Source organism: Periplaneta americana, chromosome 16 (genome assembly GCF_040183065.1).
Source record: "Periplaneta americana isolate PAMFEO1 chromosome 16, P.americana_PAMFEO1_priV1, whole genome shotgun sequence".
Lineage (NCBI taxonomy): Eukaryota > Metazoa > Arthropoda > Insecta > Blattodea > Blattidae > Periplaneta > Periplaneta americana.
In genome coordinates, this window is record NC_091132.1 from 171,587,867 (window position 1) to 171,614,437 (window position 26,571).

General features: G+C 35.5%; 2 protein-coding genes across 6 annotated transcripts in view; both read right to left on the reverse strand.

Annotated features, from left to right (window-relative positions):
- Window positions 1–5,410, reverse strand: part of LOC138691913 (gastrula zinc finger protein XlCGF57.1-like) — a 59,422-nt gene extending 54,012 nt beyond the window's left edge. For both annotated transcript variants that reach the window (XM_069814534.1, XM_069814533.1), the window contains exon 1: window positions 4,992–5,410. The gene's annotated coding sequence lies outside the window, so the exon portion shown is untranslated. The remainder of the gene's footprint in view (window positions 1–4,991) is intronic.
- A 7,456-nt stretch (window positions 5,411–12,866) lies between these two features.
- The window catches only part of LOC138691910 (uncharacterized), a 123,406-nt gene continuing 109,701 nt past the window's right edge, over window positions 12,867–26,571 (reverse strand). For 2 of the 4 annotated variants that reach the window (XM_069814518.1, XM_069814516.1), the window contains 3 exons: window positions 23,991–24,091; window positions 21,027–21,149; window positions 12,867–20,801 (listed from right to left, as the gene is read on the reverse strand). In XM_069814518.1, the coding sequence (XP_069670619.1) occupies window positions 13,917–20,801; window positions 21,027–21,149; window positions 23,991–24,089 (7,107 nt within the window). In that variant the 5' untranslated portion in view covers window positions 24,090–24,091 and the 3' untranslated portion in view covers window positions 12,867–13,916. The remainder of the gene's footprint in view (window positions 20,802–21,026; window positions 21,150–23,990; window positions 24,092–26,571) is intronic. The other 2 variants (XM_069814520.1, XM_069814519.1) reach the window with 1 other exon arrangement.

Sequence of the window (26,571 nt, forward strand, 5' to 3'; positions counted from 1 at the left end):
GGGAATTGCTCAGTATTTTATAAGTTTACGCTATTATTGATTGCAAATAAAATTAGATTATGAGGCAAGAAAATACTGAATTATATTAAATTATACTAGGTTATACAAAATAATATAAATATAATTTTGACAAACACAAAAAACCACCAAGCGAGAGAACATAATGGACTGTAGCATATGTCTTAATATAGCCCTGTGCCGCATGGAACGCTCCTGCCATCTAACGGTGAAACTTCTCATAAGATATCCCTATTGGCAATGTTTTGCCGAGTTATGGTGTTTCACCTCCAATGTGAAAGGTCCAGGATATCATACACATTTTAATCCCATGCAATTATCTGTCGTGCTCTTCTATAAATATTTCAGCCACTTTTGGTTTCAACCTGCCAGTCACCACAACAATACTTTTCTTGTGAATTATTAGTTATAACTTTTTCAAATATAATTTTAAATAAATATAACTACAGAAAACAAATTATGAATTTAAACTATGCAAAAAATATAAATGTAAACAAAGGAAAATGCCGACATATAATCAAGTGTGTGCTTAAATTCGACAGGCTCATGTCAGTAGATTTACTGGCATGTAAAAGAACTCCTGCGGGACAAAATTCGGGCACATCCGGCGACGCTGATATAACCTCTGCAGTTGCGAGCGTCGTAAAATAAAACATAACATATAATCTAGCATGAGGGTGTAAATACAGTTAGGCCAAGTATAAAGATCTATGAAAAGTGCAGAAACACAGCTTGTAACAAAACACATCATTATCTATTAAGTATAAGCCACTTAGCGTAAACTAAGTGAGCTTTAAATCCTGTAAATATGAAGTGAAAAGAAACATGTTTTTAACAAATTAATAATAATAATAATAATAGTAACAAACAAACAAACCTTGAAAACATAAGGAAAGAGTATGTGCATCTACAAATTATAGATAGTTGTGACATATATCAGGTATTCCGAGTCTTCTATGATACATACAGCAGGCGAGATCTTACAACTTGGCTAGAACAACATTTCTGGTACACCACATCATAAATATGTAGTTTATAAAATATTTAATATGTAGAAGAATTGTCAATCACCTTGTTATCATTAACCGTAAAAATTACGGAAGACTGCAGCCTTGTTATTTTCATTTATTGTCTTGCTTTTATCGCCAGTATTACTGGTGACGCAAGTATTTTACACTTGTCGCAACAATGTACTAAACTGTAAAAACTTATCAGCTCGCAACTGTGATTGGTACACGTATCTAAACTTGAAACAGAAATTAATAATAAATTGACTGTCTACAGAATGAAAGAGACATTTAAGGGGTTAGGACAGCTTAGAGAAATAAAATTTTTGGAAATATTCAACTTTTGTTTTCCTCCATCACTGTATCTTGTACAATAATGAACATTGGTATGTGTAAAACACTGTCCTGCTATACGAAAAAAAAAATATTTTTAAAATAAAAAAAATTATTTATACATATCTTTTTCAAAATTTAAAATTGTGGCACTTCACTGTGCACTGATGAAGCGTTTCCCTCATAACTCATAAAGTTGCTAACTTTTTCATATTCTCTCTCTCTCTTTTATTTTATTGCTGAAACTCATGTTTATAATATCATGCTCTTTAAATTGCATTCCTTAATAAATAATATATTTTTTTTTTATTTTGTGTTAATAGAAAATACAGACATTTGACAATTTTTTTAATTTATTTATTTTTATCAAACAATCTATCTAAGACAGAGAAGTAATTTTGCATCATAATGTAGATATGACATGCATAAATACACACAAAAAATTTCATCACAATGTAGCATAGTTTTTTATTTACGATGGAAACGTTTCATCAGTACACAGTGAACTGCCAGAATTTTGAATTTTGAGAAAAAAAAAATTTTTTAAATAATAAAAATACTTTTTTTCATATAGCAGAAGGAGAGTGGTTTACACTTATAACTTTTATTATTGTACAAGATAGAGTAATGCAGGAAAAAAAAGTTGAATATTTCCAAAATTTTACTGCTGTCAGCTGTACCTAACCCCTTGAATCATTATTCTCACATTGTCGCTTTATAATACATCTTTGCAACACACAGTACGGAGTCTGTCTATTTAATTGTTAGAAATTAATAAAACGGCAGTATACAAAATAATGAACTGATTATTGCAATGTCAAGTAATTAGAGAAGCAGTGGCGGCTGGTGAACTTGTGGATTGGGGGAGCTGCAGTAGATTTTGGTACATACAAATTTCACTTCATGATATCATTACTAATAAGTATAGGACAAAAATAAATGCACTACATATCGAAAAACCAAAACTTCCTGAATTAGTTGGGAGATGTCTGTGGCATCATTTGCCATAATCGCTAAAGAAAAACTAATACCATCGATTTCAGTCTGAAATTCAGATCCGCAGACACTCAACATGCAATCTACCAGTTCATTCTCAATTGCTTTAGAATTACCTTTAAACAGTGGCATGTTCCAAATGATTTTTGAGAGGCTCGTTTAGATTACTCACGAACTGTAGCAGCGCACGAAAGCACCAGAGTTCTTCGAATCGTTCTTTCATCATGTCCCCTAAGGGGAAGTTCATATTGGCCATAAATTTGATACAATTAATATTTTTTTAAATAATTTTACGATTTTTTTCTCACTTCTTGAAAGTTTGCTCTGTTCGCTTCACTTAATTGCGCAGCAATATTAGTTTTTCTTAACATAACCAATGAAACAACATTTTTCAGGTGAGATTGCGAAGATTCGTGCTTTTTAATTTTCAGGACCAAATGTCCTAAATCTGTCACACCACTCCTAGTTTATGCAGCATCACCACCGAAGAGGAGGCAAAGAAAACAAAATACTGAATTTTTTTGTTCACATCCACGTAACCACAAATGCTTAGTGTAAATTTCATTGTTATACTTCCTAACATAAATGCACTATTTCGGCTGGATGAAGCTAGAGTAAGATTTAAGTCGGTAACGGACAACCCTTTAATTTCACTTAATTACATCAATCTTCTCCGGAAAGTTGAGAAAAATAAAATTAATATTCTGTAATTCACACATACTCATGCTTGCACATTTGCACTAGTTAAGCTACGGTACTAAGACGTCACACCGAAGCAACACTCACATATACTGATAGTCAACAATGTTCTAAAACTGGAAAAGAAGTCTCTTCCGTATTTTACATGCTATATCAAAAGGATTCTACTCGCGCAATCATTTTGAGTTAACGCAAATATTAGGTTCTGCTGGAGGCTGGATATATACGTAATAATAAGGCAAAAGAGAATATTAATTTCGTTATATTAACTCGATAAGATTCTACAACAATAAGTATGTGAAAAGAAAATAAAAATGTTGTCATTCAGTTTCAAGGGAATAGAGAATCCATTTGATGTAGCATTACAATAGCGTTGTGCGAGTGGAGGAAAGATCTTCCCTTGTCGCCTGGCTCTGCAAGCCACTGCAGCGAAATATGGATGCAGTTTCCCTCTGCTTCCCTTCACCTCTCTACCCCCTGACCATCAAGACACACTCTCTATGAGCTGACCACCCTGCAGATCCCAGGACGACTTTGAATGCAGTGTCAATTCCAGTACAGTCGACGCGCAAAAAGATTATGGATAAGATAATATTACATATACACGGCTAGATGAAATATAAAGCAATTTACCAATAAAAGCTGTAACAATTCTTCTACAAGTTAAAATAAATATTATTTTTATTTTCCTGTCTAAGCAGGGAGTGCTGCAGCTCCGCAGCTCTTATGGATGAGCCGCCCCTGATTAGAAGGGAGTTCGATCACCCACAAACAACTCCCTGGATTAATCCGTCACGAAAGTTTCCTCGCTTCATTTTATTCCAGTTTCCTCTGTCTGAGAAATCGCAAAACGACAACAAAGAATGTGCAATATTAAACGGATCAATTTGAGACGCATTACTGTTTCTAGCGGAACTTTAATATAAAGATTTAACCTCAACTACAAACAAGTTATCAGCACGTAATTTCACCAGTGTTGCCAACACATAAATTGTATCCCCGTCACTCTATCACCTCGAAATCCGTCAAAATTAAAAAAAAAAAAAAAAAAAGTAAGACCCACTCAGCATATCTATATACAAATGAAAGCAAATATTAACACAACTTCTTGAACAATCTTGATTAAAATAATAATAATTCATCCACAACATCTGCCTCTAGTTCTGCAGTTGATGTGCTTTGTTGGCTTACGCTCCCCCAAAAATTAAACAATTACAAATGACAGCAGCTAAAAAAGTCAAAGGACGATGTAAATAGTAATTTCCGCCAGAAAATCCGTCACGCGTTAATTCTATTTTTTTCCCGTCCGCTACATTGAATCTCACTTGCAGATGATCAAGTGAGATTACCTCAAGTAAACAACATGGCCACTTTATAAAGACATCTAAGACAGTTTTCAAGCAAATTGGTTTAATGCAAATTATGTAGTTTACTTAACGTTGATGGAACCGGAGTAAACAAATAGGCCTACACATAATAGTGATCAGTTTTCCGTCCATATTATACTAAATGGAATTGATCTCAATGAATCTATAAGCAGAAAGTGTCTTCTTTTGACACTGGAATATCACGTGAACTCGAAAATACACTGAAATACTAATAATGTAGCATTCATGAGGCAAGTAAGCCTGGGGATAATGCAACAATCGTTCTTCCTCTGACACATATCGTCAAGTGAGATGTAACTTATTGCCTGAGTATATATGTAGGCCATAACAGCCATAACCTCAATCACGGGCAATAAAACATAATTGGACATAATAGGCACTATAACGATAGTCACCGCTGTCAATGTAATGAAATACAATTCTTCAACATATCCTTATATGAAATATAGTCTGTCATATCGGCATAATTCTATGTTACTTGTAATAATTATACTTTCTACTCATAATATAACTATTTAAGTCTATAATAATAAATTATTCACCTACATACCAGTATCACTGCAGTCTCCATGTTACCGGAAGCAGTGCTGTAAATTCACACACGGGCTTCTTCAATCAGATGTAAATTGTTGAGGTAATTAATCAGTATAACACTTTAAATATGTTGCGAAGTTCACAAAAGAGAACTTCAACACTTATTTTGTTAACTCACTACAGCACGTTCCTTTTTCAAACGAAGCCGATCGCTACATCTAATAATTTCCTAAATTAACACGCACACATAAGTCAGAAGTGGACAACAATAACGAAATTACGTAAGTTAGCAATCAATTTAAATTAAAAAAGGTCACAAAATATGTAAAATATGAAACTGCTACGTAAAGGCTACAGTCAACTACAGAACTTGCACAAAATCCGCAAATAGCTAGAAAAAGTCAGCCGGCTACGTTCGGCCTTACTCACAGCCCTCTTGATCTTTTGTAATCATTTATATTAAATGCTACGGTATAAGAGGGCTACGTCAATTGGCTTTGGATCTAGAGGAAAACCTGTTGGTGTAGAAACAGTATTGTAAAGTAAAACATGTACTAAATTACTTATAATAAAAACTAAAATTAAAAGAATGATTGCCATATCCCAATATTCTTCCAATAAATGTACCACAGAAATGTATTTCGCATAATTACGGGGCTTTAACAGGAGAAAACTACTGAACACTTTTCTTCTGTTACCTGGCTGCATTATCTTGACACGAAGAGAAAGAAATGATTGTGTTGGTTACACCTCTCTTTCAAAAGTCTCTTATTGAAGCATCATTATTATGTATACATTAATCATTATTATGTATACATTATCATTAAAATTAATGGAGTTTATATTTTCTCCATAATTCCTGCAAACTTGTGTTCGCTTTCTCTCGCCTCCTGTTGATTAGCATCCTTTCAATCCCCTGGCTTCACAGGTAATGTGTAATATTGCCGCAATAGTAGAAGAACCATATTATATTAAGCAGAAGCATATCTTTATTCTGAGAATAGCCAAAATACCATCCATACAAGAGTTTGCACCCATTTTTCCGAAAACAACTTTCCAACTGACCACTTTTCCAAATGACCATTTCTTTTATGCATTCACTGTTTATCAAATTAATAATCCAATACATTATTAACATGGTTTCCACAGTAACCATATAAAATTATTGCTGGTAATGTTCATTAATATCTTGAAATTAACAAGTCGCAAGGGATGTACAAATTATTACTTCAAGTAAACGCGGTACGAAATTATTAATGAATGGTTTCATATATATTTGCCGTACCCGTGCGCTCCGCTGCACCCGTTAGAAATAAATATAAAGTAATTACATAATTAAAATAGAACATTTGATCCAGGGAACATTCGTGTTTGGTACAAGGATAAATCGTTTAATGTGTTACTTAATTTAAATTGCATCCAAATAATTAAAATGCGATCATTTTGGTTCAGAGACCACTCATTGGTGCAATGACAATTCCTTTAACATGTTTCTAATTTTTATTACTTGCAACCATAATTTAATGAACATTGACATCATTTAGATTTAATGTGTATACTTTATTTTACTTGTTATAGGTTTCCACTGAATTATGGAAACAACTTAATTTTAACCTTTGTTTTCTACGTATTCAGTAAATGGCGTTTGGCTCGCTATGGTTCTGAACCCTTCAAATAACTTATATTATATTATATCAGAAGTTACTGTAATAACATTATAGCATTATGTCCATCTAAAGAAACTACACATTCCAATGGTGAAATAATAATTAATTATACAAATAGGTTAATTTAGCTTCCGATATTACTTCATACAGCTGGGATTTAAAATAAATATAAAGAAATCTAAATTTATGTCAGTCACCAAAAGACAAAATGATCAAGTGAAGGAAGTTAAAATGGGAACATACAAGTTTGAAAAAGTAAAAGTATTTACATATCTCGGATCAATATTGACAGCAAATAATGACCTAAGGAATGAGGTACAAAGAAGAATAAATCTGGCTAACAGGGCATATTATTCACTTTTACCAATTGTTAAAAATAAAATAATATCTAGAAAAATCAAAATCAAGATTTACAAAACCCTAATAAGACCCATTATAATGGAGAAAAAATGGGAGTATAAGGGTACAGTACATCAGTTATTCATAGATTTCAAAAAGGCATATGACTCGGTTAAGAGGGAAGTATTATATGATATTCTTATTGAATTTGGTATTCCCAAGAAACTAGTTCGATTAATTAAAATGTGTCTCAGTGAAACATACAGCAGAGTCCGTATAGGTCAGTTTCTATCTGATGCTTTTCCAATTCACTGCGGGCTAAAGCAGGGAGATGCACTATCACCTTTACTTTTTAACTTCGCTTTAGAATATGCCATTAGGAAAGTTCAGGATAACAGGCAGGGTTTGGAATTGAACGGGCTACATCAGCTTCTTGTCTATGCAGATGACGTGAATATGTTAGGAGAAAATACACAAACGGTTAGGGAAAACACGGAAATTTTACTTGAAGCAAGTAAAGCGATCGGTTTGGAAGTAAATCCCGAAAAGACAAAGTATATGATTATGTCTCGCGACGGGAATATTGTACGAAATGGAAATATAAAAATTGGAGATTTATCCTTCGAAGAGGTGAAAAAATTCAAATATCTTGGAGCAACAGTAACAAATATAAATGACACTCTGGAGGAAATTAAACGCAGAATAAATATGGGAAATGCGTGTTATTATTCGGTTGAGAAGCTCTTATCATCCAGTCTGCTGTCCAAAAATCTGAAAGTTAGAATTTATAAAACAGTTATATTACCGGTTCTTCTATATGGCTGTGAAACTTGGACTCTCACTCTGAGAGAGGAACATAGGTTAAGGGTGTTTGAGAATAAGGTGCTTAGGAAAATATTTGGGGCTAAGCGGGATGAAGTTACAGGAGAATGGAGAAAGTTACACAACACAGAACTGCACGCATTGTATTCTTCACCTGACATAATTAGGAACTTGAAATCCAGACGTTTGAGATGGGCAGGGCATGTAGCACGTATGGGCGAATCCAGAAATGCATATAGAGTGTTAGTTGGGAGACCGGAGGGAAAAAGACCTTTAGGGAGGCCGAGACGTAGATGGGAGGATAATATTAAAATGGATTTGAGGGAGGTGGGGTATGATGATAGAGACTGGCTTAATCTTGCTCAGGATAGGGACCGATGGCGGGCTTATGTGAGGGCGGCAATGAACCTTCGGGTTCCTTAAAAGCCATTTGTAAGTAAGTAAGTAATAAGACCCATTATAACATATGGTACAGAAACATGGGTTCTGAATAAAAATACATGCAAACAACTAGCAGTATTTGAGAGGAAAATCTTAAGAAGGATATTCGGAGCAATTGAAACAGTGGATGGATGGAGAGCCAGATATAATAATGAGATATAAGAACTGTACAAGGAATCGGATTTGGAGGCGCACATAAGATGTCAAAGACTGAGATGGTTGGGACACGTCACAAGGATGGAAACAACAAGGAAAGTGAAGATTGTCTTCAATAACAACCCAGATGGAACCAGATTAAGAGGAAGACCGAGAACAAGATGGTGGAACTGTGTACGAGTGGATGTGAATAGATTAGGAATAAGGAATTGGAGGGAGTTGGCGATGGATAGAGAAGGATGGAAGAGAGCCATAGAGAAGGTTAAGGCCCACCTGGGCTGTAATACCAAATAAGAAGAAGATTACTTCATACAAACACAGAAACATTCTCTGTAGGCTATCTTTCATAGCTTTCGATTGTTGCTGTCCAAGGCCCCTTATAGACGAAGTCATTTATTTTTTATTTCATTATACGGCCTTAGATGGCAGTTATTTTAATTTAAAAACTCTCTTATCTCATTAAATATCAGTCCTATCAAAATTTTTTAAGGAATAAAAGTTATTGCAAATTATTTTTAAAGAAACTTTTGATATGTAACATTTTTCACAAAAATCAATAATAAGCGAGATATTTCGATTTATTTAATTCAGGTCCCCTTATAACCCCCCCTTTTAAATAATGTATTTTGAATGCCATACAGCCTAAAATCTAAGTTACAACGAACATTATTTATATTCCAATTTTCATCGAAATCCATTCACCCATTATCGTGTGAAAAGGTAACAAACAAACATACAGACAGACAGACAGACATACAAACAAAAATATCAAAAAAGCGATTTTCGGTTTCAGGGTGGTTTATTATATATGTTAGGACCAATTATTTTTCGAAAATCGAAAATTACCAGAAAAATTTCGGCTACAGATTTTTTATTAGTATATATTACAAAGGTACAAATAGTCCTGGTGAAGAGATGTATTCAGAATGTGTAAGACTGAGACAGAGCCATAACAGACAGAAACGGTGAAAAAAATAGTCATTCTTAACCCATTATATCCCAGTGGCAACTAAAGTTGCCAAGGCAATAATGCTTTATTGAATGATTGATTTCAATTTTTTTTCTTTATTCACAATAATTGGTATAAAGATTAGAATATCCTCCACTAGTTCGTGTTGAGGTTTAGTTCATTCGTTCGTTACGTCGTTAGTACAGAAAAAAATGAGGAGTGCACACAAAAGTGTCTCGACTGCAAAACATTCCTTCAATAATGTAAGTATAATTATATCTAACAATTGCTGCACAACAATTTAAATTACATAAATCTATTAAGAATATGTGCAATTTTATTATATTAACCAAATTTTTAATGTACAATTTATCGCAAATTCATTAGAGTGGTTTGAATTTGTGTGGCAACTTTAGTTGCCAGTGGGCACTTACGATTGTTTGTTTATCCATTTTACAAATTCTTTCAAATTTTACCATTGCTAACGCTGGAAACGAACAATGACATAATATAATTTTTTTATAGCAATTCTTTCCTTCACTATTGGCTAGTTCGTAGTTCGATTCCGTGCTGTAGTACATTTTTATTTACGTAATATCTGGAACTAATATGTCTGATTTTCATCTGTTATTGCATTATCGTTTCATAGGTAGGCTATATATAAAACTGTAAGTATAGAGATTTTATACACTCATTATGAAGTAATTGGAATAACATTTATGTTTATTTTAGGATTTCACAAAATTCCAAGAAAAATAAAGGTAAAATCTTTAACAGTTCACAAAATTCTGGCTATTGCAGAAGACAAAGAAAGCACGGTGAATAACATAGCAATCGGTCCTCCATTCGAGGAGAAGGAAGCTGAAACAGATCAGGATTTAGACCTCTCGTATAGTGAAGCTCAAGACAAAGTTGATCACCTTCCAGCTAGAATACTTCGCTCTCGAGCTCCCCTAGAGTTTGACGCTGGGTATCATTCAGACACTTCTGCTGTATCTGCAATTACAAGAACTTTTGGAATATATACTAAGTTACTCCTACTAATACTAATGCTCTACTCCTGCTATGGTATCTTCATCCATGGTTCCAATGAAGTCTAATGTTTTGTCAGTGACTCAATGTTCATTTGCAGGAAATGTTCCAATACAGCCTCGAAAAATAATGAAGCTAACTACTTCAAATCTAAAATGGAGCAAAGACAGCAGAGTAAAAACTTCAGAATCAAGAAGAGAAGTCCTGATATTCGACCATACGCTAAAGATCTACTTACAGAGAAAGAGAAAAATCCCCTTTATATGCTCTTAGACTAGAGATACAGAACTGGCGAGAGAGGAGTGGAAAAGCATGGGGAAAGTGTTGGTTCCCCGTCCACAGTCACGTCACTGTCTGTGACCCGTACACATTCACATACATAGACAGTGAATGCAAATTCCCTCTTCTACCAAGTCAATGACACGGGAAAGAAGGAAGGAATGAGTGACGTATTCTGATGACGCAACGCCACAATTGGCGCCCACCTCTGCGAGCCCGTCTTAGACCTTTTTCTCTAGAGAATTACTTCAGGTTATAGTTATGGAAACCAACAGATATGCAGCTCAGCCAGCATCTTATGCATAATTTGAATACCTCAATGGAAGAGATTCTTATTCTAATCGGTATTCTACTTCTGTCTGGGTACCACAAACTGCCATCAAGAAGGCTTTATTGGAAAAGCGATTCGGATGTTCATGTGCCACTAGTGCCAGAATCTATGCGACACAACCGATTTGATGAACTACTGAGATTCCTTCACCTAACAAATAATGACGGATTAGATGTTCTGATTCTCTCTATAAAGTGAGACAACTCTTCCATATACTGAACACTTCCTTCAAACAGGTGTCCGGCAAATATGTAAGCATTGATGAAAGTATGATGCTATGAACTGTCTAGCACCAGGACAGTTCATAAGGGGAAAGACTGTGCGCGTCAGATTCAAATTGTGAGTTGCTGCTGATCCATCTGGGTTTATCTTTCATGCTGAACCATATTGCGGAAGTTCAACTTGCCTTCCTGAAACAGATCCTGGCCAAGGAAGTAATGTTGTTTTGGGATTGGTTGCTCATGTGCAGTTACCACAAGGAATAAAATTCTACTTCGATGATCTCTTCACAACTGCAGTTTGCATTTTTATTTTTCCTGATTCGTGTCTCAAAACATTTCATGATGCATGAGGACTATTTGGTGTTGAATAAAATCGACTCATCCCTTAAATTAGACATAATAATTATGGACTGAGTGAAAAATAATAGTCTAAAGCGATGTGGTGTTTGTAAATTTGTAAGTGCTAAATAAAACAAAAGCTTTTATCGAAGTAAGGTGCATTTATTTCACAATAACAAAATATTAGACACGCAAGTGCCCAGTGGCAACTAAAGTTGCCAGCCTAGAATGGTACTTTTGGTTGAAGGTACATGAATGATATAAAATTATAGTGCTTAGGGTTCTTCCAGGATCACATAACAGAAATATCACGCTAAAATCTCATACAGGGAATTATGGGCATTAATGGGTTAAAGGTGTTAATGCGTCGCCACACATTCATGGATAGAGAGGAAGCATAAGCAGAGTTGATGAAATGTAATGGCTGTGAAACCTGGAAAATAACTAAAACTATTATCAATCAACTACAAGTTTTTATTAATAGATGTCTGAGAAAATTATTAAAAATATTCTGGCCAGTCCGTTATGCAACGAAATTCTACGGTTAAAAACTAAACAAAAACCAGTTGAACTTGAAATTCGGCATAGGAAGTGGGGATGGCTGGGACATACACTTCGCCGACCTCCAGGTGACCCGCCAGGAAGGCATTGGATTGGAATCCGCAGGGCGGCAGAGGAATTGGCAGACCCAAGATAACATGGAAACGAGCTGTTCTCACAGAAGCAAAAACGATGGAGTGAGATCAAGGAGTTGGCCAGGAATAGAGGCAGATGGAGAAGCTTACTGAGAGACCTACGTTCGATGCAGGAATGATGGGAATATTTATTGATTGATTCTTAGTACGAACCATTATTCTAGCTCAGTTAATTTCTTTGGTTGACTTGTTTGTGGCATACACTCTATCCTATCCTCTTTTTCGTATCATCTTATAATATTTCCAACATTACTCTTGAACAAATTTAGCATATTGCCTATTTGTCTTAAGCTTTTACCTCTTGCACGATGGTATATAATCAGTTGCCGCTGCTCAAACGTAATGTTGGGTCCTCTCCGCCCCTCGCCACTCTTGTTAGCTTCAGTACGTCCACAAAGCACAGAGACGCACCTGACTCCACCTGAGATTGAACTGAGTAGCTTGAGTGGATAATAACACTGATCCGCCCAATATTAAATTGACGAGCTCCTACGGTATTTCAAGAAAAATAATATATATAATGCCTTCTTGATGGAAATATTTTTACCATGTCACAGTGTCTACAGTACAATAACGCAGCTTTCTTACTCTTAATTGTACAATATATTTATATCCATGTATTTTAAATACATTTACTTTAATGCAAAATGTGATTCTGCACATATAGTAAGGATAACAATGGCCCATTATTAAACTGATTCACTGTACTTATGTGCAGTAATTTATAACAAACTACAAATTATAATAATTTTATTATTGCATCACTCCTGTTAAACAAACCATATAAATACTACGCAATGCTAACATCTATTAAACTTTTAAAATGTTATTCGTACAATCACTGAGGTTAGTTTGGCTACAATTGCAATATTATATTACACAAAATTTATAACAAAATACGATATCCTACATTTCCGTCCATGGGACCAGTTCCTTGTCAGTTGTTTTGTGATGTCTCAGTGGTAAGCCTGCTTTCGTGTGATAGAATGAAATGCATCCCTTTTTTCCCCTCAGTGATTTGTATCATGAAAGGGACAGTGAAGCAGATTCAAAAATAAGATATACAGGTTTATAATTTTTCCTCGTTGTATATATAACTAAACAATCATTTTGGAATATAGTCTTACAACTAGAAATAGTACTGATTCTAGTTGCAATATAGGCCTATCTAAATAACAAAGAATATGAAGTTGATAATTTGGAGTGATTCATTATTGAAACAAACTGTGCAAATGTAATAGAGTTAAAATTCCGTGCTCTGTCAAACATAGACAGCTGTGAACAAATTAAATGCAAGGAGAAAAATAGGCTGGAACAGCTTTGGTTTGAGAAAGTATCTGATGAATTCTGACAAAAACAGGGTGGAAGGGACGTGTAGTATTCTGGTTCCCATGAGGAATCGTCCATCAACAACTCCGACTGTGAGTTTGGAAAAGGAGATTTACAGACTGCTGCTTCATTTCGAAATGTTAAGAAAGCACTGATAGTTTATTTTTCAATTTCTACGTCCACTGCTACAAACAATGAAATATCATCTAATTTGTTACATAATTTAACATCAGCACTTTCCCCATTCAAGAGACCTACAAAATCAAGGTTACTATTTCCCACAGAAAATTGACAATGTGCCATCGCCATTTTTGTTACATGCATTAATATAAGGGCGTTTATTAATTAGGAGTCTCATTACGTCCTTTTGCAGAAGCGGATATTGCACTTTCTACCGACTTGTTACGTAGATTAACATCAGCGCCTTTATACATTAGGATTCTGACAATATCCACATTACCTTCTTTTGCAGCAGCGAGTATGGGACTTTCACCAGACTTATTACACTTATTAACATCAGCGCCTTTATCCATTAGGAGTCTCATAACATGAACATTACCTACTCTTGCAGCACCGAATACGGGATTTTCACCAGACTTATTACACACATTAACATCAGAGCCTTTATCCATCAGGAGTCTCACAACACGAACATTACCTACTCTTGCAGCAGCAAATATGGGACTTTCACCAGACTTATTACACACATTAACATCAGCGCCTTTATCCACTAGGAGTCTCACAACACGAACATTACCTACTCTTGCAGCAGCGAATATGGGACTTTCACCAGACTTATTACACACATTAACATCAGCGCCTTTATCCAGTAGGAGTCTCACAACATCAACATCACCTCCTCTTGCAGCAGCGAATACTGGATTTTCACCAGACTTATTACACATATTAACATCAGCGCCTTTATCGATTAGGACTCTCACAACATCAACATCAAGTCTTCTTGCGGCAGCGAATATGGGACTTTCACCATACCTATTACACCCATTAACATCAGCGCCTTTATCCATTAGGAGTCTCACAACAACAACATCACCTCCTCTTGCAGCAGCGAATATGGGACTTTCACCAGACTTATTACACATATTAACATCAACACCTTTATCCATTAAGAGTCTCACAACATCAAAATGACCTAGTGTTGCAGCAGCGAATATAGGACTTTCACCAGAATTATTACACGCATTAACATCAGCGCCTTTATCCATTAGGAGTCTCACAACAACAACATCACCTCCTCTTGCAGCAGCGAATATGGGACTTTCACCAGACTTATTACACACATTAAAATCAACGCCTTTATCCATTAAGAGTCTCACAACATCAAAATGACCTAGTCTTGCAGCAGCGAAAATGGGACTTTCACCAGAATTATTACACACATTAACATCAACGCCTTTATCCATAAACAGTCTCACAACATCAACATTACCTTGTCTTGCAGCAGCGAATATGGGACTTCCTCCAGAAGTATTACACACATTAATATCAACGCCTTTATTCATTAGGAGTCTCGCAACATCAACATTACCTCCTTTTGCAGCAGCGAATATAGGACTTTCACCAGAAGTATTACACACATTAACATCAACGCCTTTATCCATTAGAAGGCTCACAGTATCCAGGTCACCTCGTCTTGCAGCAGCGAATATGGGACTTTCACCAGACTTGTTACACACATTAACATCAACGCCTTTATCTATTAGGAGGCTCACAATATCCACATTACCTGCTTTTGCAGCAGCGAATATGGGACTTTCACCAGACTTGTTACACACATCAACATCAACGCCTTTATCTATTAGGAGGCTCACAATATCCACATTACCTCCTCCTGCTGCAGCGAATATAGGACTTTCACCATAAGTATTACACACATTAACATCAGCGCCTTTATCCATTAGGAGTCTCACAACAACATCATCACCTCCTCTTGCAGCAGCGAATATGGGACTTTCACCAGACTTATTACACACATTAACATCAACGCCTTTATCCATTAAGAGTCTCACAACATCAAAATGACCTACTCTTGCAGCAGCGAACATGGGACTTTTACCAGAATTATTACACACATTAACATCAGCGCCTTTATGCATTAAGAGTCTCACAATATCTACATTCCCTTGACTTGCAGCAGCGAATATGGGACTTTCTCCAAAATTATTACACATATTAACATCAACGCCTTTATTCATTAGGAGTCTCACAACATCAACATTACCTCCTTCTGCAGCAGCGAGTAATGGAGTTTCACCAGACTTATTACACACATTAACATCAGCGCCTTTATCCATTAGGAGTCTCACAATATCCACATCACCTCCTCTTGCAGCAGCTAATATGGGACTTTCACCAGACTTATTACACACATTAACATCAGCGCCTTTATCCATTACGAGTCTCACAGTATCCACATTACCTCCTCTTGCAGCAGCGAATATGGGACTTTCACCAAGCATATTACACACATTAACATCAACGCCTTTATCTATTAGAAGTCTCACAATATCCACATCACCTCGTTTTGCAACAGCGAATATGGGACTTTCACCAGACTTGTTACACACATTAACATCAGCGCCTTTATCCATTAGAAGTCTCACAATAACCGCATCACCTCTTTCTGTAGCAGCGAATATGGGACTTTCACCAGACGTATTACACATATTAACATCAGCGTCTTTATCCATTAGGAGTCTCACAATATCCACATTAAATCCTCTTGCAGCAACTAATATGGGACTTTCACCAGACTTATTACACGCATTAACATCAGCGCCTTTATCCATTAGGAGTCTCACAGTATCCACATTACCTCCTCTTGCAGCAGCGAATATGGGACTCTCACCAGACTTGTTACACACATTAACATCAGCGCCTTTATCCATTAGGAGTCTGACAATATCCACATTACCACCTAGTGCAGCAGCGAATATGAGATTTTCGCCAGAACTATTACACACATTAACATCAACGCCTTTATCCATTAGGAGTCTCACAAAATCCACATTACCACCTAGTGCAGCAGCGAATATGAGACTTTCGCCAGAAGTATTACACACATTAATATCAGCGCCTTTATCCATTAGGAGTCTCACAACATCAAAATTACCTCCTTCTGCAGCAGCGAATAAGGGACTTTCACCATACTTATTACACACATTAACATCAACGCCTTTATCCATTAGGAGTCTTATAGTATCAACATTACCTCCTCTAGCAGCAGCGAATATGGGACTTTCACCAATCATGTTACAGACATTTATATCAGCGCCATTATCCATTAGGAGTCTCACAGTATCCACATTACCTCCTCTTGCAGCAGCGAATATGGGAATTTCACCAAACATGTTACAGACATTTACATCAGCGCCATTATCCATTAGGAGTCTCACAGTATCCACATTACCTCCTCTTGCAGCAGCGAATATGGGACTTTCACCATAAGTAACACATGCATAGACATCAGCGAGACTTTCACCATAAGTATTATATGCATTGACATCAGCGCCTTCTTTCATTAGGGGTTTCACAACATCCACATTGTTTTGTCGTGTAGCAGCTAATATTGGGCTTTGGTCATTCCTGTCATATGCATTAACATTAGCGCCACTTTTTATTAGGAACTTCACAACGTTCACATGGGAACCATAAATTGCACCATGCAAAGGAGATGGTAGGAACACATCGCTTGTATTAACCTCTGCACCTTTCTCAACTAGCAACCTCACCGTTTCTAGATGACCTCTGCAAGCAGCCCATGACAAAGGTGTCATGCCCTTAGAATCTTTTATTTCTAGACGCTCCTTGGTAGTAGTAAATGCGGAAGACCTCTCAGATAGTGGAAGATTGTGGTCGCCAGCCCACAGAGGACCACTTTTCTTTATAATTCCTTCTGTTTCTTCAGCCTCCAGCAAAAATTCCACCAGCTTTACTTGTCCCGCAAGAGACGCTTTGTGTAACATTGTGGTAATAATTTTAGGGTAATGCAAATCCCGGAGAATGTACGTCGTAATGGGATGATTCACACATAAGCCACATTTAAACATCAGCTTTGCAATATTAATATATCCATTTAATGCAGCAATTTCCAACACTCTACACAAAAACTCTTCACACTCTTCACCCTTGATCAACTCCATAGTGAATATCATGTCACTACTTTCAGCATTACTGCCGAGCAGCATGTCAACAGCTGACCACGCCTGTATCTTGTCAGCAAGTGTCAGGGGTCGCCAGTGAAACACTTCATCTTCAGTTCTACAATCACAATGATTTTGCAATAATAGCGCCATGATTTCACACACAGCTTTATTATCACTTTCACTATGACTGATAACTGCCAAGTGCAAGGGTGTCCTCCCACCCTTATCCTTTTCATTCATATCACATTCGGGGGATAAAAGTAATTCCTCAACAGAATGTTTGTCTTTATTCAGGATGGCAGTATGCAAATTAAATCCTTCTGCCAGGATCCTATCAAAAAACTGTCTCACGATTATGAACTCTTCTCTAAACAACATCTCTTTTATATGTTCTCTTTCATCTTCGAAATTCTTTGTGAACCACTTCGCGGCAAAGAACTCCAGAAATGTTCTGTGAATGAACACTGCTGTGGAATTTACCATTTGAACAACTATTCCACTCTTCTCATCTCCGTTTCTCAATCGGTCCTGGAAACCTTCAACTCGTTTCATAATATTCTTGGAGGAGTGTAGATGGTTAAGGTCTTCAGTTTTTAACAAGGAATGTAAGGCACATGCCATGTGATCTTTCTCAAACTTTTTCCAGTGCGACTGCAGAGGATCACGCATCGCCGGATTTCTTTCATCTGCTAGGCTCTTGTCACGAACAAAAATATCCCACTTTCTATAGACGAATCTGTTATACAGTTCCAACAAATCCAGTTTGCGGTCAACCATCATCTTACCTGACTTACGAAAATCAGTAGCTTCACTGCGAAATACTTCAGCTAACATCAGAGTCTGTAGAGGAATTTCTGTGAATTGGCCAAGTTTGTCATTCAACATATTCCCTGTCACTTCCAACAAATTGGAAATAAATATGTCTATATTATGTGGACCATCACTTATATCATTCCAAAATTTAGCAAGGAAATCACGTTGATGCTCTTTCGTGAAAGGCTGCAGTTCAAATGGAAGACAAGAGAAATTTTCTTCCAGCCTGTCCTTCATTGAAGAACGAGAAGTGATCCAAAGCTGTTTAAATTTATAATTGATGATAAGTTGCCTTAACATGTGCAACACCTTCCCTGCATAATCTGGGCTGATTTCATCATACCCATCTATCAGGATCACAATATTGCCACCATGATCTAACTCGTGTTTGAACAATGACATAGCAAAGTCACTTATGAACTTTCCTGCTCGTAAGAGGAGTTCAACTGCAGAATCTCCACAACTACTCAGGTAATCAATGTGCTCAATCAGAAATATAGTGACCACCCAACATGCAGGTTCACGTCGCTTGAATTCCTGAGCTAAATTCACAATTTCTGTTGATTTTCCCATTCCAGGGTGAGCCACAAGCAACTTGACCTTGTCAGAGAGCAGCATGACTTCCTGGAAGCTTCTGATCGAGGTTTCATCCAGTATGTGAGACTTAATATAGGCTATACTGCCTTTGGACTGTTTCCAAATAAAGCCAGTTTCTTCTTTATGAAGCCAATGGACTCGTTCAAATACGTTTTTGGCCTTCTCGAAATCCTCTTTCCCTCGAATCACAAAGCAGCGACACACACATTCTTCAGAATGTTTCGTTTCATCAAATATCTCTACTACTTTCGTAGGCAGGACAATTTTTCTCAGAGCCTGGAGTGAAACTCCGTTTACAACTAAGCAGTCCCGTTCATGAGAAAAGATTGTCTCACTCACATGTTGCCTAATAACAAACTTACGAGGTATGTAGTGTTCACTTTGTTGAGTGAGTTTATCTCCAATGCGTTCCACAATTCCAGAGACCAACTGAGTTACAATTTCAGCATTCGCTACTATGTCGAAGGTTGTGTCATCAACTAATGTGTTAAGTGTGATGGCCTCACCTTGAAAATGTATTTTGCAATCTAATACTTGTTCTTTTGACTCCTCATTCAGTTGCCTAAAATGAAACTCATCTTTGTAACTGAGAGCTTTTAATTCCCACACCTTCTCATTATCATTAACCACAACAAGGGTCTTTCCCGAACCTAAATTGCTGACGATCGTTTCTATTGCCTCAACCCAGCCATCAATTACAAGCACATCACATCCAGGCCAGCGACCCCACAAGGCCAACACTTCACTCATTCTATCCACCAACACGTTGGCATCTATCAGAATCTTCTTGTCAACGCTTTGGTGGACTTTGAAACACGTGAGAGCATTAGAATTCTGAACTCTCAGAAGTCCTCCGCCTTCCAGTAACTGCTGTCTAAATAAGTTCAACTCTCTTTCATCAAATTGCAGTTTAAATTTTGCGAGCTGATCTATTTTTGCTTTATTTAAGTCATCAACACTGCACTTGACTATATCCTTCCAAAACTCAACATTTTCCGTGAGGTAAGAACCAGGGCCTTCCATCCAGTTCGTTATATTAGTCAGAAATGTCTGGAACTGAGAATCCGCCCCCAATGCCCTAAGAAGTTCAGTTCTGATTAAGGACTCAAGTTTCTTCTCACTTGCTTGTTGTGTGTATAACCTGAACTGATGGAGGAACGGGTTGAACTCAGGCTCATTCCTTAACTCGGGAAACTCACTTTCAGATAATCGTAAGCATTTTCCTCCTGTCATGAGAACATTCTGGACATCAGTATCAACAGCTTCACCCACAGCCACAACAGCATTTGTGTAAACAACAAACTGCACATCGCTGAATGGACCCCACCATTGTAGGTCAGTTTTCTGTCCCCAGGCATTCTTGAGATCGCAGTAAGAACTGTAGTGGTCCTTCATTCTGAAGACTTGGCGTACTGTGTATAATCTCTTTTTCTCCGAGACTTGTGGCCCTAGCTTATGTTTCAACTGTACAAAAAGTGTTTTATCACCAATGCCCAGCACTAAATCATCGAACTTTCCAGCTGCAGCCATGTTGGAGGCAATATGGAAGCCTTTTCTCTCGTTGATCAGTCTAAGGAAGAGAAGTCCAGCCATTTTGACTTCATAGTTATACCCTTCAATCCTGCAGGCTCCACCTGTCTTCTCGTAATCCTGTAAATATACAAAACATAAGCAGTATCTGCGTGAGATGCCTTAGACTCACTGCTATTACGTGTATAATCTAATTGTTACATGAAGTCATATAGCTAATGTGGCTAGTGCCAATGCCTATGTCCCCAGAAGTTCAGTAAGTGCAGCCCTATGGAGTTGGCGAAACAGAGCACAAGCTGGATACAACCAGCCTTTGGAACAGAACCACCAATGAACATCACTCACCTCAGACTCACACTTCATCAGAGGGAATGTAACTGGCTCTGCTGTTTCCTCCATTTTTATTTCCGATTTCAGACCACAGCTGGGGTCCATGCTGGGTGCCGTTGTCCCACAAGCAAGAGCATTCTGGAAGAGACAGATTGTAACAAATCCTAAAGTCAGATAACAAAATATTATATAACAGGCGTCCTCAACTGACCATAGCGCTAGTTAAGTGCAGCACCTCGCCTGCTATGTAGCGATGTCTGTGCAGGCGCACGGCCACAGTTCGTTCTCCACAGTACACAGTGGCGGATCAGAAATGTCAGAAGAAGGGATGTCCGATAGGCCATCCACGCCATTGAATTTGTTATTATGGGAAGAGTCATTTCTATTTGCTGCAAAGTCGGGAGTGCCCACATGTTTGGTTCATTGTAAAATTCTGAATAACTGAAGGAATTTCAACCTACAACGATATTATTCGTCCTATCACTCAAATGATTATGAAAAATATAAGGGAGAAGAATGAACTACTCTCATCCAAAAATTACTAATAACTGATGTGTATTATATTAATAATAATAATAAACTATATATTACACATTCTTTCCCTAACTCTATCGACATAAAAGTAACTAAATTTTGCAATTCGTTATCTTAAAGTAAGTTTAATAAGCTCATTTGGCATTTACTATGTTTCTAGAAAGCAAAAATGTTTCTTACATATGCTGTACAGGAAAACAATTCTCTCTGTAGTTTGATGGAGAATAAGCACTGAATATAGTTTATTAATTTTTGTTAGTTGTACAGATTTGTGGCCTTTATTTTGATGTTATGATTTGGTTAACGGTTGTTGAAAAAGGAATAACACAAAATTGGAGAAACTGTTTCTAGCTTGAGGAACAAAATGGGTCGTTAAACTCAGTGTATTATTTGGCTGATTTCAACATATCTAATGTGCTCCGTTTGATTACTAATTTGCCAGAAGAAATTAATAATTGCATGTTTCAAATTCTTTAAGTTATAGGATAAATTTCATTACCGTAAACTGGGGTTACTTTGAATACAGAGGAAACTTTGACCATTTTTTCAGAAAATCATATCTAGGTTTCTACACGCTGCACTTGTTATAGATGAAGGTAAATTTGGTATGAGAATGATTTTATGATAATTTACCTCGCAAAACGTCATTTACAGTTGTTTGCCGTGTGCGTGTTTTCTGCGATTGAATCCTCCCAACGACGTCGCAGTTGTAGTGATTGAGTCGCGATTTTCTATTATCGTCCTTAATATCGACGATAGGATTCCTAACGCATCAGAGACTTGTTTCTGAGTAAGAGTACTGTTCTCATCGTACTTTCGTAAGATTTCCAATTTTTCGACACAGAAAGCACTTTTCGTTTAACACTCTTTGCAATCACATTCACAGACACTTCAATACACTAAAGGACAACAAACTGCCCAGCAAAAATTTCCAGAATTTTATTACGGCCGAGTAAGGAATGTTGTTTGAGAGAGAGGGTTAGCAAGAGGGTGGGGTATACTAAGGTATGAAGTATGAAGGTTTAATTGTGGAGGTAAAGGGTCGAATACCAATACTTTTCAGGTTAATGGCACCAGTGAGTTCAGTGACCAAGATGTTTCACTGCTGTTACAGAATATTGCTGAAAATTACATCGAAGATATTCCACAGAAACAGCGTATTATGCGGGATTCGAGCGCAACAAACGGGGTATTTTATAAAGGCATTATATATGAAATGTGCAGGGACCGGACAAAAAAAGCGTATTACACAGGATAACGTAATAAACGGGCGTCTTGTCGAGGTTTTACTGTATATTAAATAAAAAGAATTGTCTTTACATAAAGTACAATAAAATAAAAATATTTTAGACCAAACTAAATAAGAGTGTAATAGAAATACCGTAGAGACACTGTTGTAGGATATCCAGTAGGCTATTAACAAATACCTTACTATAATAATACCGGACAGCGGTATACTAGTAGCATTGGCGTGAGTGAGAAATATCGCGGACTTGACATCTAGCGCAGAGGGATGGAATTACGTCCACATATACAAATATTAACATAGCGGGATTCGGACTATTGTTTAAAACGTGAGTTACTAATGTGGAATTATATATGAAACACTTAAGAAATGTTGAATAATATTTAATGTAAAAGTATTATCTTATATCAAAGCTGCATATTATGGGAAATATTGAAAACTTCATATTACTTTCCGTAATTAATTGTTACATATTTTTCTCTTTGGTTTACCAAGACAAAATCAATCTGATATTAGGAATGAATTTACAGTAATGTTTTATATACGCATTGCTGACAACTGCAAAGATAAAATTGATAGTAATCTGATGCTTGTAATAATTAATAAAGCATTTGGACAACAATAAAACTTAATTTGATAAAACGTTAAAATCCAATACATTTTAACTTCTATTCATTTATCAAGTCTAAATAAAAAAAACTAATTTGTATTTTTCTATCAAAACAAAGACGAAGGAATTAGGCCTACTAAAGAATGTTGTTGACTCACGTTTTATGAACTGTCGCCAATCGAAAGTACGATTTGGAGCAATTTGTAATGCTGCAATTGTTACAATTATAAACAGCACACATACACCCTGACATTTCAACACAGCACTAATTAATACAACTATTAACTAGCCCAGCAACAATAAACATTGCGGTTGATTACAGCTTGTTTCCCGAGTATCTCCACACCGGCAGGTAGGTAGCAGCACCAGCGTCGTTCGCACGCAAAACTGCTAGCTGTCCGGTATTATTATAGTAAGGTATTTGCTATCAACTTACACACTAATGAACAAATCGTGGGAATGCGACTTCTATGTAGCCATCAAATATAGAACGATCAATAAGAATATACTAATGGAGTAATTTTTACTCAAACACAGATGAACAGTAGGTAAACTAATGGCTAGAAATGAAATATGGGTTTATATTTACATCTATTGAAGGATTTGCTTCTTCCATTTCCGAGTCATGAAATAATGATCCTACAGCCAATACATCGTCCTCGGGTTCCGTCTTGATTGCAGTCATCATAACTGAAAGAATAGTATCAGACAGTTGAATATATTAACATGGTATCCGTGAGGGACCAGGACCCTTTTCCAACGTGGTAGCATGCAAAACATTTCGATGTCACCTAGATTAACAATATAGTTCAAGCCTTGCTCATCAAATCCCTTCAAATATAATCAAACAAGGATACCAAACAGCAACCTGTGAGCTGTTGAATAGAATGAACCACAGCCCTCTTGACGTAAAGCTATAATATCTAGAAAACAATGTATGCACCACGACCACAGACAACGAGTTATATTACAGTATTATAATTCCTTAACCACAGATAACACACAAACACGGTTTGCACATTTGTCTTGAAGCCCAACGACGCAAGTGAAATATAAAATGTTTGGTAAAACTAGGAGAAGGAAGAAACAGACAATTGTTTAGATATACATAAATAAATAATCGGTTAGATATACATAAATAAATAATCGGTTAGATATACATAAATAAATAATCGGTGAGATATACATAAATAAATAATCGGTTAGATATACATAAATAAATAATCGGTTAGATATACAAAAATAAAGGATCGGTTAGATATACATAAATAAATAATCGGTTAGATATACATAAATAAATAATCGGTTAGATATACATAAGTAAATAATCGGTTAGATATACATAAGTAAATAATCGGTTAGATATACATAAATAAATAATCGGTTATATATACATAAATAAATAATCGGTTAGGTATACATAAATAAATAATCGGTTAGATATACAAAAATAAAGAATCGGTTAGATATACATAAATAAATAATCGGTTATATATACATAAATAAATAATCGGTTAGATATACATAAATAAATAATCGGTTAGATATACATAAATAAATAATCGGTGAGATATACATAAATAAATAATCGGTTAGATATACATAAATAAATAATCGGTTAGATATACAAAAATAAAGAATCGGTTAGATATACATACATAAATAATCGGTTAGATATACATAAATAAATAATCGGTTAGATATACATAAGTAAATAATCGGTTAGATATACATAAGTAAATAATCGGTTAGATATACATAAATAAATAATCGGTTATATATACATAAATAAATAATCGGTTAGATATACATAAATAAATAATCGGTTAGATATACAAAAATAAAGAATCGGTTAGATATACATGAATAAATAATCGGTTATATATATACATAAATAAATAATCGGTTAGATATACATAAATAAATAATCGCTTAGATATACATAAATAAATAATCGGTGAGATATACATAAATAAAAAATCGGTTAGATATACATAAATAAATAATCGGTTAGATATACAAAAATAAAGAATCGGTTAGATATACATAAATAAATAATCGGTTAGATATACATAAATAAATAATCGGTTAGATATACATAAGTAAATAATCGGTTAGATATACATAAGTAAATAATCGGTTAGATATACATAAATAAATAATCGGTTATATATACATAAATAAATAATCGGTTAGATATACATAAATAAATAATCGGTTATATATGCATAAATAAATAATCGGTTATATATACATAAATAAATAATCGGTGAGATATACATAAATAAATAATTGGTTAGATATACATAAATAAATAATCGGTTAGATATACAAAAATAAAGAATCGGTTAGATATACATAAATAAATAATCGGTTAGATATATATAAATAAATAATCGGTTAGATATACATAAGTAAATAATCGGTTAGATATACATAAGTAAATAATCGGTTAGATATACATAAATAAATAATCGGTTAGATATACAAAAATAAAGAATCGGTTAGATATACATAAATAAATAATCGGTTAGATATACATAAATAAATAATCGGTTAGATATACATAAGTAAATAATCGGTTAGATATACATAAATAAATAATCGGTTAGATATACAAAAATAAAGAATCGGTTAGATATACATAAATAAATAATCGGTGAGATATACATAAATAAATAATCGGTTAGATATACATAAATAAATAATCGGTTATATATACATAAGTAAATAATCGGTTAGATATACATAAATGAATAATCGGTTAGATATACAAAAATAAAGAATCGGTTAGATATACAAAAATAAAGAATCGGTTAGATATACATAAGTAAATAATCGGTTAGATATACAAAAATAAAGAATCGGTTAGATATACAAAAATAAAGAATCGGTTAGATATACAAAAATAAAGAATCGGTTAGATATACAAAAATAAAGAATCGGTTAGATATACAAAAATAAAGAATCGGTTAGATATACAAAAATAAAGAATCGGTTAGATATACATAAATAAATAATCGGTCATTAAACCACTGACTTTTTGTGGGAGTCCCACGCAGGTCCTGCTACTGCCAACATTAACATATTAGGAATGCAATTTGTGTAAAGGAATGTCCTTTAATTTACCCAGTTTTGCAGAATTGCTTTTGCGTTTGCACCACAATCTC